Source organism: Balaenoptera ricei, chromosome 20, assembly GCF_028023285.1.
Source record: "Balaenoptera ricei isolate mBalRic1 chromosome 20, mBalRic1.hap2, whole genome shotgun sequence".
In the NCBI taxonomy this organism is placed as follows: domain Eukaryota; kingdom Metazoa; phylum Chordata; class Mammalia; order Artiodactyla; family Balaenopteridae; genus Balaenoptera; species Balaenoptera ricei.
In genome coordinates this window covers 43354859-43368713 of record NC_082658.1, presented here as the reverse complement: position 1 = coordinate 43368713, position 13855 = coordinate 43354859, and the positions used below count along the sequence as shown (strand labels likewise).

At 48.2% G+C, this 13855-nt stretch overlaps 1 protein-coding gene across 4 annotated transcripts in view; it reads left to right on the top strand.

Annotated features, from left to right (window-relative positions):
- The first annotated feature begins 1668 nt into the window (after nucleotides 1–1668).
- UNC45B (unc-45 myosin chaperone B) overlaps nucleotides 1669–13855 on the top strand; it is a 28994-nt gene continuing 16807 nt past the window's right edge. Inside the window, exons 1-8 of one of the 4 annotated variants that reach the window (XM_059907185.1) lie at nucleotides 1669–1777; nucleotides 2544–2711; nucleotides 3301–3337; nucleotides 4539–4714; nucleotides 6261–6350; nucleotides 9037–9204; nucleotides 9785–9953; nucleotides 13112–13282. In XM_059907185.1, the coding sequence (XP_059763168.1) occupies nucleotides 2544–2711; nucleotides 3301–3337; nucleotides 4539–4714; nucleotides 6261–6350; nucleotides 9037–9204; nucleotides 9785–9953; nucleotides 13112–13282 (979 nt within the window). In that variant the 5' untranslated portion in view covers nucleotides 1669–1777. Of the gene's footprint in view, nucleotides 1778–1882; nucleotides 2025–2543; nucleotides 2712–3300; nucleotides 3338–4538; nucleotides 4715–6260; nucleotides 6351–9036; nucleotides 9205–9784; nucleotides 9954–13111; nucleotides 13283–13855 lie in introns of those variants that run through there. The other 3 variants (XM_059907186.1, XM_059907184.1, XM_059907187.1) reach the window with 3 other exon arrangements.

Here is a 13855-nt window from a genome sequence, read left to right as displayed (position 1 = left end):
ATTGAGCACCTACTACATACCACTCACTGTTGCAGACACTTGGGATATGTAAGTGAACAAAATAGACACAAATCCTTACCCCCATGAATGTTCTCTGCTTCCATAATCATTCACAGTTTCTGGCACATAGCAAATGCTTAAGAAATGCTTGTGGAATGAATTACCGAATCAGGATTTGAATCTAGGGTCCCTTGGATCTCTCTCTGCCAATGGCAGGATCCTTTACCATATTATGTCACTGCTACAGAGAGCCGCCCACAAAGGGGCCCGGGGTTGGGGACACCATGAGGGCAGGGAATTCACCCATCCATTCATTCGTTTATTCAGTCAACAAACATATAATCAAGGCTGGATCTCGTGTCCAGCAGAGCAGTAGAACTTGTCCAAAGTCACAGAGCTGTGTTTTCAAGGTCACAGAGCTAAGAGCAGAATCCAGTGTGAGTGATCCCACCTATGCTTTTTCTCCTGCAGTATCTTTCTCAGTTTGAAGATATAGGGGAGAGGATGACAGAATGGTAGTAAGTGAAGCAAAGCATCAGCACAAAGACTTCATTCATTCATTCATTTAGGAACATGCATTGGGCACTGATTCTTCCAGGCTCTGTGCCAGGGGAAATCAAACTGCATGAGATGCTATCCTTGCCCTCTGGGAGGGTGCCCACAGCCCAGGCTCAGAGACACAGAAATGCGGGAGAATTCTGAATCCAAGTAGGGACAACCTCATAAATTTCTCTTAGGAACCCTCAGTTGGATGAGGAGAAACAATTCCTGCCCCAGGGGAGACCCTCTCTGGTGACGAATACATAGTTGTTTTTTTCTTAATTAAAAAATTTTAATTTAATTAAAATTTTAACATCGAGGTATAGTTGATTTACAATATTATATAAGTTTCAGGTGCACAACATAGTGATTCACAGTTTTGGGGGGTTTTTTTGTTTTTGTTTTTTGGCCGCGTGGAGTCACATGCAGGATCTTAGTTCCCTGAACAGGGATCAAACCCGTGCCCCCTGCAGTGGGAGCGTGGAGTCTTAACCCCTGGACTGCCAGGGAAGTCCCTGATTCACAGTTTTTAGTGAATCCATAGCTCTTGTCCCAGGAAGACCCCCTTCTGATGAGGGGGACTCCGCAAGTCCCAGTCAGTTAGGGGGCACAGTCCTTGGTCTCAGGGAATTCCCAGGTTGCCCCAGCTCTTGCTGTGGGAGAAGATTTCAGTCTGGTGGGGGATGAACAGAGCCCATCCTCTGGGAGCTCCCAGTCTGATGGGAGAGAGAGGCTGAATATAGCCACTCCATACAGACGGGGAGGAACCACAGAAGAGGTGCAGAGTGGAACAAACAAACATCCCACTTCCACTAAAGTGAGATAGCAAGCCCATGGGTCTTTCTGAAAAGCAAGGACATTTTCAACAGGTGGAAGGGGTAGGGGAGTTGTGGCCAAGGGGAAGAGGGGAAGGAACATTCCTCCTTCTTCCCTCCTCCCTCCAGAAGGGCATTTCTGGATGTCTCCAGTTGGTCTGGGACCTGGGCAGCTGCTCTGTGTGTCCAAGTCTGCCAGCCCCTCAGCTGTCACTCTGCTCCCAAAATAGCAGTGGTGGGGGGGGAGGGGAAAGGAGGTCGTTTATCTGGGATGGAGTTGGACAAGCGGCATTAGAGCCGTGCCGAGGGAGGGAGGGAGGGTGCGCTGGGAGGTTCCCGTCCCTCTGGATCTTTCTCTCACTCTTTGGGGTATGAGTGCCTGAGCCCCCAGGACCGGCCCTGAGCGGGGTGCTGGGGCAGAGGTTAGTCAGAACCTCCACGTGGTAATGACTGTCCAGTCTGGGGAGGGGGAGGGCCCTGAGTATCAGTGACAGACTCCAGGGGCACCTGCCCCTGTGGCTAAATATGGTCTGGAGCCACCAGCAGGGCTGATAAAGTCTCCTGGGTAGGGGCTAGGAGGGGCAGACTGACGCTGGCTGGCTGGGGGTTCACACGCACGGGAGCTGCACCCGGGGGAGGACAGACCGAGAACATTGTCCTCGTGAGAACGTGAGCTGGCCTGGAGTGCTCCTTGGACTGGGGAGGGAGAAGGGGGACCCAGAAATTTTAAGGCCTGCGGTGAGAATTCAGGCCCTTGGTGTGTCTAGCTGGGAGGGAGAGAGAGGGAGGAACAGGGATTTTTTTTTTTTAATTTTATATTGGAGTATAGTTAGTTAACAATGTTGCCTTAGCTTCAGGTGTACAGCAAAGTGATTCAGTTCTGCATATACATGTATCTATTCTTTTTTAGATTCTTTTCCCATTTAGGTTGTTACATAATATTGAGCAGAGTTCCCTAGGAACAGGGTCTCCGAGACCCCTCTCAACTCGGGCCACGCTCCGAGCAAATGCTGTGATGTCCTTCTGGGCAAAGGATTCGCGGGTGCTCGGGGTGGGTCCGTTGCAGGCTGCATCCTCACCTCGCATCCTGGTGGATGGGGCACCTGGGGCTCCAGACCTCAGGCCAGGAACCCAGCCCCGGGTCTGGAGGGAGGGGCTGGCCAGACGGCGCTCCCCCTGTCCCCACAGATGGCCGAGGCAGAAGCAGCGCAGCTGAAGGAGGAGGGGAACCGGCATTTCCAGCTCCAGGACTACAAGGCCGCAGCAAAGAGCTATAGCCAAGCCCTGAAGCTGACCAAGGATAAGGCCCTCCTGGCCACGCTCTATCGGAACCTGGCAGCCTGTGGCCTGAAAACGGTCTGGGATGAAGAGGGGCAGGGAGCTGAGGGCCAGGGCTAGGATGCAGCAGGGGTGGGGAGGCAGCCCCCTCCTCCTGACAGGCACGCCCATCATCCCAGCCCTCTCAGTGGACCCCTCAGGTTGGAGAAGGGCGCCTCCCACTGCTTTCTGGTACCCACTGCCTGACCCACTCCTCTGGGAGACAGAAATTCATCCATGGAGATAGTTCTCATCCCACGGGAAGCAGCCTCATGGGAAGTGGCGTCATGACAGGGGCTTTTTATAGGTTATTTCGTGGCATTTTAACCACAGACCGTGAGGTCGCTGCTGCTTCCGTGCCCATATGGCAGATAACAAACTCAAGACTCAGAGGAGGGCTCAATAACTTCCCCAAGATCTCCAGGTAGTTAGTAGCAGAGCTGGGTTCAAACCCGAGTTTGCCTGATGCCAAAGCTCGTCCGCTTTTCCATGCCCAGTGAGGGGCGCTCCCCTGGCCTCTGACGGTGGCAGCTGCCAGCGAGCCCTCTCTCCTCGCCTCGGGGACCCTCTCTGGCTGTCACTGTGTCGGGCCCACATTAACCAAGTTTCCTCCTTCCCCATTTCTCAGGAGAGCTATGCTCAGGCGGCTTCAGATGCCTCGAGAGGTGAGCCCCCCTCACTCGGACTTGCCCTCCTTCCCTCCCCTTCTGCATCGCTGTTTAGTCTAAGAGGCTCTCGACACTCGCAGGAATGACCGACTGTATAAACGCCATCCTGGGCATTGTAGGTGGGGCTTCAGATGTACCATCCTTACGTGAAAGGAGAGCTCCAGAAAAGCCATCCCTAAGTCACGTTTTTACATGTTAAATATGCTGGGGCAGCTTCTTTGCTTATAAGGTTGCTTCCAGAAATCCTTTTGTCATGGTAAGGACACAGCCAGTTTGTTGGAAGTTTGAATATGTTCATGGGGTGGCAGCGGGAGAGGGCTGGTTCCCAGAGCCAGGGCATCAGCCTGGTCCACTCTGTGGGGACCGGGCTTCCTGAGGGGAAGACGGAGGCACTATTTCATTCCACAGACACTAGGAGGAATAAACATACGTAAATGCTGGCCATGGAGTGCCTCAAGTTCTGAGAGAACTTAGACTTAACAGCACGATCAAAATGGGAACACTTCTCCTGGCTGCATTTTTAGGGCTATAATACGCAGAATGAAGGGGATTCTCCTCTGCAGAGGTCTGTGTTGGGGTTTGATTTGGTCACTTTTTTTTAGGAGAAACAGAGATAGCCTGGAGTGAGTTCAGAAGGGAGGGACCCAGCTGGAAAGGGGACTGGAAACACGTCCTGTGAAGAGCAGGGAAGTGGCAATATTTAGCTCAGAGAAGGAACTCCCAGGTGGGACAGGGAGCTGCCTTCAAATACCTAAAAGGCTGTCACGAGGAAGAAGGATTGGATTTCATCTCGCGTGTTCCAGGGCTAGACTCAAGACAAAAGGGCAAAGTTACAGGAAGATATGTTTCAGGTGGGAGGAGGGAAGGGCTCTCTGAAGGAGCTGTCTGCCTTGAGAAGGAAGGAGCTCCCGGACGGCTGGAGGTATGCAAGCACCAGCTGGATGAGCCTTTGGCAGGGATCACTGAGCCGAGACTGGAGAGTCAGGAATTAGACAAGATGACCCTTAAGCTCCCTTCCAACCCTGAGACTGTAATTCTTACCGCCTCCCTAACAAAGGGGAGCCTTGGGCCAGATAGTCTACAAGGACGCATACTCTCCAAGGAGGGCACAGAAGCCCTGCAGTTGGGGGCAGCGGCGGGGGAGGGGAGGGTGGTCTGTAGCCCGGCCCCCTGAGGCCTTGCCTGTCCCCCTTGCTAGCCATCGACATCAACTCCTCGGACATCAAGGCTCTGTATCGGCGAAGCCAGGCACTGGAGCACCTGGGGGAGTTGGCCCAGGCCTTCAAGGATGTGCAATGCTGTGCCACCCTGGAGCCACAGAACCCGAACTTCCAGGAGACACTGAGGAGGCTCAACGCCAGCATCCAGGAGAAGGTGAGCCGGGCCCCTGCACGTAAGCCTTGGCTACCTCTCCCCATTCCTAGTAGGGACCAGTTAGGGGAGCGGGACATCAGGCAGGGCTGGCCTACCTCCACACCCTTGGATGCAGTGGTCACGTGACACAGAACAGGCGGGCAGGGGCACCTGTCTGTGAGTGATCAGAGATGCCGTGATGCTTGTTCGAGGGCGCAAGCCAGCCAGGACTAGAACACCAGTCTTTTGAATTCCAGACGGAGGCTTTTTAAAAAATTGCAACTCAGTATGTCTGCACCATGATCTTCCTCTCTGGGAAGACAAAGGCAGCAGGAGAAACCTAGGAACTGGGGGAAGGGTATTGCTGGGGAATGGAGGACAGCCAGGAACCAGTAGGAACAGGGAATCTTTTCTAGGAAAATGGAGTGGGGTCGGGAGAACTTGGACCAGAGATGAGGAATCCTGCACCCTAGTACTGGCTTAGCTACCAATTTTCTGAGGGACCCCTTGGGGTGTTGCTTTCCCCACTGTAAGAGCGGGAAGGTAACTGATCACACAGCTCCTTGCTCCAAGACACAGTAACTTCTTTGTGCCTGGGGCAGCCCCATGGTGGGACCACGTCGTACTGTCCAGGGTGCAGACTCAAGGGCTGACAAAATACAGACTAAGGAGTGATGAAAATAGGTGGCACCGTAGACCAGCAGAAAAAAGCAGTGGGAGGTACAGAAGGAGCTGGCAAGATGGGGGATGATGGATTGGTTAGGTCACTTTATGAAAGCTTCAGAGCACTGGGGTTGGGAGAGTGAGGGATGAGACATTCAAAAATAACGGTTTTAATTTGCTTGAAAAGGTACTTAGAAACTGCTTCAGGTTTCCAATCCTGGAGATATATTTCCATTTTAGCCTATATATATTTTTTAAAATTTATTTTATTTATTTATTTTTGGCTGCGTTGGGTTTTCGTTGCTGCACGCGGGCTTTCTCTAGTTGCGGCGAGCAGGGGCTACTCTTCATTGCAGTGTGCGGGCTTCTCACTGTGGTGGCTTCTCTTGTTGAGGAGCACGGGCTCTAGATGCACGGGCTTCAGCAGTTGTGGCTCACGGGCTCTAGAGCGCAGGCTCAGCAGTTGTGGCGCACGGGCTTAGTTGCTCCGCGGCATGTAGGATCTTCCCGGACCAGGGCTTGACCCCGTGTCCCCTGCATTGGCAGGCGGATTCTTAACCACTGCGCCACCAGGGAAGCCCTTTAGCCCATATTAAAATGTCTAATAGCTAATTGTTTACTAGACTTCAAAACTAGGGTGATGATCCTTTGCCTTCCAAGACTTGTGAAGACCAAATGGGACGGCGAATGTAACTAGACTGTCAGCTTTGTGGGGCAAGGACTTGACTTTGTTCTCCATTCTATACAGTGTCTGACTCATAGTAGTTGTTCAGTAAATGTTTGTTGAATGAGTGAATGATGGAGGGAGACAGGAAGCTATTAATTGAGGTGAACTTTATGTGGAGCCGCTGGAATGACGTGGACCCCTGCCTGCCTTCTTCCCCACTCCCTCCTCTCTCCTCAGCTCCGTGTGCAGTACTCCACAGACTCGAGGGTACAGAACATGTTTGAGATTCTCCTGGACAGAAACAGTGAAGCTGATAAGCTGGAGAAGGTGGGTGCTGGGCCGGCAGCGGGTGCTCTTGGGACCTGCCAGGTAACTGTACTTCCGCTGCAGACTCTGCTCCTGTGTCTGGGCGGTAAGGCAGCCAACAGGTTGCAGGCCAGGGAGGCGGCTCCTTGGAGAAAGTAAACAAAATTGATTCTGATATTTTAAACATTGCATTAAATACAAATTTATTAAATGCATTGCATTTACAAATTTATTAAATTTATTTACATATTACATACAAATTTATTAAATTTATTAAATGCATTGCATTTATCTTGATTACAGAGGTTATTGGTGCCCCATAAATTTTGCACCCAAGGTGTCTTTCTTACCTCACCCTACTTTTGGCCCTGAGAAACAATGACACATTAAAATAATGTTTTATTCCATTTCAAAACATTGCAACAAGTCATTCTGAAATATGAAAATCTTTATTCAGAATACCATCCTCTTAGCCAAATTTGCTGCATTTTTAAAATGTTTCTAGGGACTTCCCTAGTGGTCCAGTGGTTAAGACTACGCTCCCAACACAGGGTGCCCAGGTTCAATCCCTGGTCAGAGAACTAGATCCCACATGCGTGCTACAACTAAAAGAGTTCGCATGCCACAACTAAGGAGCGCATGTGCTGCAACTAATAAGCCGGTGAGCCCCAACTAAGGAACCCCCCTGCCGCAACTAAGACCCGGTGCAAACAAATAAATTAATTAATTAAATAAATTTTAAAAAATAAAATGTTTCTAGTCCTTCACAGGAAAAAAAAAAAGAATATCTGAATATTTATAAGAACTTGGCAGACAATGCCTGGGGAATTTTTGTTAGTTTGATGGTCAGTAAGTTCATATAATATGCAGCTATCTTTTATAGCAAACTCTTATGAGGACTTGAGTTGTTATAGATAAAAGTGGTTCGAGAAGTACAAAGCCCTTGACTGACAGAGCGATGACGGTTCAGCTCATGTTTGCCTGGAATTCTCTAATCAGCCTCCCTACCTATTTGTCTACCTCCTCCTTTTCCTGCCTCATGAGTTCTTTGCCCAACCCCAGGGTCTCAGGTCCTGTTCAAGGCCTCCACTCCAGATCTGGGGCCTTTTAAGGAATTTTGATCCTCAGTTGGTTGCCTGTGGTTAAGGAGGGCCGCCTGTACTACGCCATTTTATATAAGGGACTTGAGCATCCATGGATTTTGTTATCTGCGGGGGTCCTGGAAAAAATCCCCTGCGGATACTGAGGGATGACTGTATATATATCCTCAAGGTGGAAGGCTTTAGGGTGGGAAGACACTTGAAAACCCAGCTCAACTGTCTATTTTTACAGACAGGAATCTGGGGCCCAGAGAGGTGCTATGACTTGCCCAAGGTCACACAGCTAGCATGTGGCAGAATCAGCACTCAAACCCAGGGCTTTCAAATCCCATCTTGTGCTCTCTGCCCACAACCTTCAACCTTCCTGAGAACCCCCTGCAACTTCAGATTTCCCTAAACAGGTAAACGAACAAACAATGCCAAAACCATATTCGAAGAACATTTTTAATGGAAAAATAATTTCCCATATGAAATCACTTCACTTCTGTTAGAAGATAAACTGAGACATATAAAAATTCTAAGAATTTATTTGAGCAAAATCTGTTTGAATTGGGCAGCGCGAAAACAGAAGTGGTTAGGGGTACTCCACCGACAGGAGCTAGGAAAAAGACTTTTATAGAAAAGAGGTGGAAGCAAAACAAGGGAATTATTTGATTGGCTATAGCTGAAGCAGTTGCATTATTTGGGAAAGGTTCGTTAGCTGTTTGTGATTGGTCATCCTTAAGGTTCGATTTCTTAACATTGAGGCAATACAGGGTTAGGTTTTGCTTTGTTTTGTGTTTTTTTAAATTGAAGTATAGTTGATTTGCAATGTTGTGTTAATTTCTGCTGTACAGCCAAGTGTGGTTTGGGTTTGCTTACTTAGTCGCTTAGGCATTGAAGCCACCTCCTTGTTTAATTAATTTAACATTTCCCTACCTTTTTAAAGTCCTTATCCACAAGCATATATACACAGGTTTATTTTACCATAAGTGCAATCAGAGTGAACCTGTGATTCTGTTTCTGCTTACCAATGTGTTTTCCAAGCTTCTTCTGAGTCTTTTCATTTATGACTTTAATGGCTGCAATATATTTCATCCAGTCGGTCTTTTTTTTTTTTTAAAGCTATTTTTAAATTTATTTATTTATTTATTTATGGCTGTGTTGGGTCTTCGTTTCTGTGCAAGGGCTTTCTCTAGTTGCGGCAAGTGGGGGCCGCTCTTCATCGCGGTGCGCGGGTCTCTCACTATCGCGGCCTCTCTTGTTGCAGAGCACAGGCTCCAGACGCGCAGGCTCAGTAGTTGTGGCTCACGGGCCTAGTTGCTCCGCGGCATGTGGGATCTTCCCAGACCAGGGCTCGAACCCGTGTCCCCTGCATTGGCAGGCAGATTCTCAACCACTGCGCCACCAGGGAAGCCCTATCCAGTTGGTCTTTCTTGCAAGTTACTCTGTTTCTTGTTTTGAATTATATTCTTGGGCTATGTTCCCACGAGTAGGATTATAGGGCAAAAGAATATAAAGACGTTTTGAAGACCTAGTCCTTGCAGCAGCCCCTGCACTTGGCTCCTGGCCAAGGCCTCTGCAGCCGGACTTCCCTCATGACCTTCATTGTTTCCTCCCCCCTTCAGGCGGCCAGAAACCTCATTGTCCTCAGCCGTGAGGAAGCAGGGGCCGAGAGGATCTTCCAGAACAACGGTGTGGCCCTGTTGCTGCAGCTTTTGGACACTAAGAGGCCAGAGCTGATGTTGGCTGCAATACGGACCCTGTCGGGCATGTGCAGTGGCCACCGAGCTAGGGTGAGGGCAGGGGCAGGGTTCGTGGCACGGAGGGCTGCCAGTCCGAGGACCTGGCGTTGCCCTGTGGGCAGGGCGTGGCTGGCATGGATAGACCCTGATACAGCGTCTAAAGCGTCTCCCCTCAACCTTGGTGGTATGGCCCCAGATTCAACAGAGATTGATCCTCTTATTTTTTCTTTGAGCTGGGAATGGGTCTGATTAACCAAAGATAAGTTTCTTGAAAGTGGTTTATGTGGAAGAGCTGAATGCAAAGGTTATGACAGTTTACAGTTTTTCATACTAACTCTTCAAAACCCAGTGTGCATTTTACCTCACAGCACATCTCAGTGTGAACTCGCTGCATTACACGTGTTCAATGCCTCCCCTGTGGCGAGTGGCTGCTGTATCGGATGGAGCAGCTCTACACCTCTGGAAAGGGGCATGGCTCGTGTCAAGGGCCTTCCCAGGCCACGGGTCCCATGAGGCATTGGCTGCCTGGTCTTCTGTCCCTACTGCACGGGGCAGCGATCACCCACTCCCTAACCTGCAGCTGGAAGGGAAGGGCGGCCAGCTGACTGTGCTCCTTGCTGGGGGCATCTAGGCCACAGCGATTCTCCACGCAGTCCGGATAGACCGAATCTGCAGCCTCATGGCCGTGGAGAATGAGGAGCTGCCTCTGACCGTCTGCAACCTGCTCCAGGCCATCATCGACTCTCTGTCTGGGGAGGACAAGCGAGAGCATCGAGGGACGGAAGAGGCCCTGGTTCTGGGTAGGAGACAGTTTTCAGCCTCGGTTCAAGGGGGTGGAGGCAAGGAAGTGTCAGTTACCACCTCAGACTGGGCGTTCTGTGCATGTGGAGGTGGCCTGGTTATATTTTTTACATTTATTTTCTGATGATAAAAGTAACAGAGGCACAGCTGCATAATTTACAACAGCTAAAAGGTGAAAGCATCCCAAGTGTCCATCGACGGATGAACGGAGAAACAAAATGTGGTGTCCATCTATACAGTGGAGTATTGTTCGGCCTTAAAAAGGCAGGAAATTCTGACACATGCTACGACATGGAGAAACCTCGAGGACATTATGTTAAGTGAAATAAGCCAGTCACAACAAGACAAATACTGTATGATTCCATGTATATGTGATTTCTAAAACAGTCAAACTCATAGAAACAGAAAGTAGAATGATGGTTGCCAGGGGCGGGGGAGGAGGAAATAAGGAGTTGTTTGATGGGATAGAGTTTCAGTTTTGCAAGGTGAAAAAAGTTCTGTGGATGGATTGTGGTGCTGGTTGCACAACGGTGTTTATGTGCTTAATGCCACTGAACTGCATACTTTAAAATGGTTAAAATGGTAAATTTTATTATATGCATGTTTTACAACAATTTTTAAAAGTAACAGGGGCTTATGGAGAAATGTGGAAAATTTTAGAAATATGTAAAGATGAAAAAAATCCCAACAACCTGTAATCACCCCTCCAGATAACCACTACTATCACTGCCATGTGTATCCTTCCAGTCTTTTTTCTTTTTTCTATAAAGTATTTTATTTATTTTTTAATTAATTAATTAATTATTTTCTGGGCCTGCGTTGGGTCTTCATTGCTGCGCGAGGGCTTTCTCTAGTTGCTGCGAGCGGGGGCTACTCTTCATTGTGGTGCGCGGGCTTCTCATTGCGGTGGCTTCTCTTGCTGCGGAGCAGGGGCTCTAGGCGCACGGGCTTCAGTAGTTGTGGCTCACGGGCTCTAGAGCGCAGGCTCAGTAATTGTGGCTCACGGGCTTAGTTGCTCCGCAGCATGTGGGATCTTCCCGGACCAGGGCTCGAACCCGCGTCCCCTGCATTGGCAGGCGGATTCTTAACCACTGTGCCACCAGGGAAGTCCCCCTTCCAATCTTTCTTCTATCCATCCATATAAATATCTATTTAACAGAGTTGGGATTCAGCTATGGATATTTTTGTGTTTTTCTCCTTTCTGAGCATTATATTACTATTGCATACCGTTTAATATTCTTAAAGAGGATTCCTTTTTACTTGAATAATTATTAATTTAACATTTGTCTCATTCCTGCATATATGCATATACAAACTCAGGCTTCTTCCTGTATATCCAGGTCCTAGACATCATTTTAGAACTTCCTGCTCTGGCTGGGAAGGTCACAGAGGCAGGTTCACTCACAGAAAGCTTGATCTTAAATAATTTCATTACATGCCATTGTATGGATATATCATAACTCGTCAATCAGCTCTATATTGTTGGAGATTTAGATTGCCTTTAATTTCATACTTATAAAAAACACTTCAGTAGCCATTCTTAACATAAACCTATGTTTGCATTTGTAATTATTTTCTTGGAACAAATTCCTAGAAATGGGAGTACTAAGTCAAATGCTATGAACATAACTAAAGCTCTTTCACTACCTCACTTTCAAACTCCTTTTGAGAGGGTGCATCAATTTTTACTCTCACCAAGTGATGATAAGAGTTCCAGCCTCAAATCATTCTCACCAGATTCAAATACAATCATTCTTAAAGACATTTTCCTATTCAGTAGGTAATAATTATCTGTTTGAATTTTAAAAATTTATGAATTAGACATTATTTTTCCTTATCCTTATTAGCCATTTGGATTTCTTTGTCTTCAAATGGTTTGTTCATGTTGTTATCTATTTCCTCTGTTGGAGTAACAGTGTTTTTCTTATTGATTCCTAAGAGCTCTTTGTGTATTAGTAATTAACCCGCTTGGAGTCTTGAATTCTTGATGTGGTTCTGACTTACTATGGTAAGGATCCTTTTCTGCACTAGAATTATTGGAGGGTCCAATATGGCTTCACTCGGATGGCTGGTGGTTAACTGGAGATGCTGGCCAGGGTATCTTGGTTTTACTCCTTGTAGCCTCTCTGGTGGGCAGCTTGGGTTTCTATGTAACATGGTGGCTGCATTTTGAATGGACAGCCCCAATGTGTAAGTGCTTTTAAGCCTCTGAGTGTACCGTAAGGTCACATGAGCAATCCAGGGCCAGTGTGGGAGGGGACTCCCCAAGAGCATGAATACTGAGAGGTGTGGTTCATTGGGGGCCACAACCTCCTCCGGAGGGAGTGAGCTGTTGGACATCTCTGCTAAAGAATTCTTCCATATATTGATTTTAAATCTGTCTCCTTGTGGTCGCACTCACTTCTGGTCCCAGTTCTGCCCTGTGGAGCCTCACAGAATAAGTCTGTTATCTCACGCTCATGACATACTTTTATCTGAAGACAAGCCATCATGTACATTTGTGTCTTTCCTTCTCCAGTTAGATAGCCCTGTTCCTTCATCATTTATTTATATAACATGGCTTGGAGATCTTTCCTTTTCTACCTGCCTGCCTGCTTGCCTTTGGGCTACAATCTAGAATGAGGACAAAAATCTTCAAGTTCCAGAGAGTTCAGACGGCAAAAGCAGGAGGAGGCATTTGCCTTTAAGATTCCCAGTGGGCAGGAAAGACCTGGCATCGCAGGCAAAGGCTTGAATCTCAGGCTCCCAGCATGTCTGGATCTGCGGGGAGTAAAATGTCTGTAAGGAGTGTAAATTTCCTTTCTGGAAAACATTTAATTAAATCAGTGTATTAAAAACTGCACGAAGCACCTCTGGATCCCTGCCCATCGTTGCCTGGGAGTGAAGAACTTTCTAAGAACCAGAACTGTTCAAGAATGGAATGGGCTGCCATAGAAGTCAGTGTTCAGAGTGGCTGGAGGACCCCTTGGGGGTGTTGTCTAGAGATCTCCCTCCCTTTTTTGGAGTGAGATACTATACTTTCCTGGGAAATTCCAAAATCTGGGAAGCAGTGGATTCAATATTTCCAGAGTCCTTCCAGAAGCCTCTGCCATCCCTGGTCCTATATACCTGAGACGCCCTGGTCATCTCTATTTACCCCTGTCCTCTCCTTCCTCAGACACCAAGAAGGACCGGAAGCAGATCACCAACCACCTGCTTGACATGCTGGTCAGTAAGAAGGTGTCTGGCCAGGGCAGGGATCAGGCCCTGAACCTGCTCAGTAAGAACGTCCCCAGGAAGGACCTCGCCATTCATGACAACTCACACACCATCTATGTAGTGGATAACGGTGAGGAGGTGGGAGGGTCTGGGGCTCATGCCAGCCTTTCCAGTGGGCACCAGGGTACCAGGCAACCAGCAGAAGGTGGAAGGGGTGCGGCTCTTGTCTGGGAGAAGTCTTCATTCCCAACTGAAAAGCCAGGAAAAGCCATTAGCATATTAGGATCCACCAGTGGGCTGGTGAAGGTGTAGGTCCAGGCTCTGAATTCAGGGCCTGAACACACCCACAACACACTCAAAAACATCTGGGCGGAGTTTCCTGACAAGCGAGGCAAGTGCCAAAAGAAAAACAAACAAGACTCCACCAACAAGGGGTAGCGTTCCTGAAGTCTCAGGATGGCAAAATACAGGCCTTCCAGAGGGAGAAACAGCACCAGTGTACATTATACAAAGTCCAGTAACAATGTTCCAAGAGATAGTCACTAAATATTTCAGCTCCAGGACATCACCCCTCTCCTAAATCACCTTGTTCGATCGTTCAAGAATCATACCTGTGGCTTTATGATCTGCTGTGATAAATTCTCCCACAAGTATAATGACATATAGACCAGACCTTGTTCTAAAAGGTTCAAGTCAGCTTTTA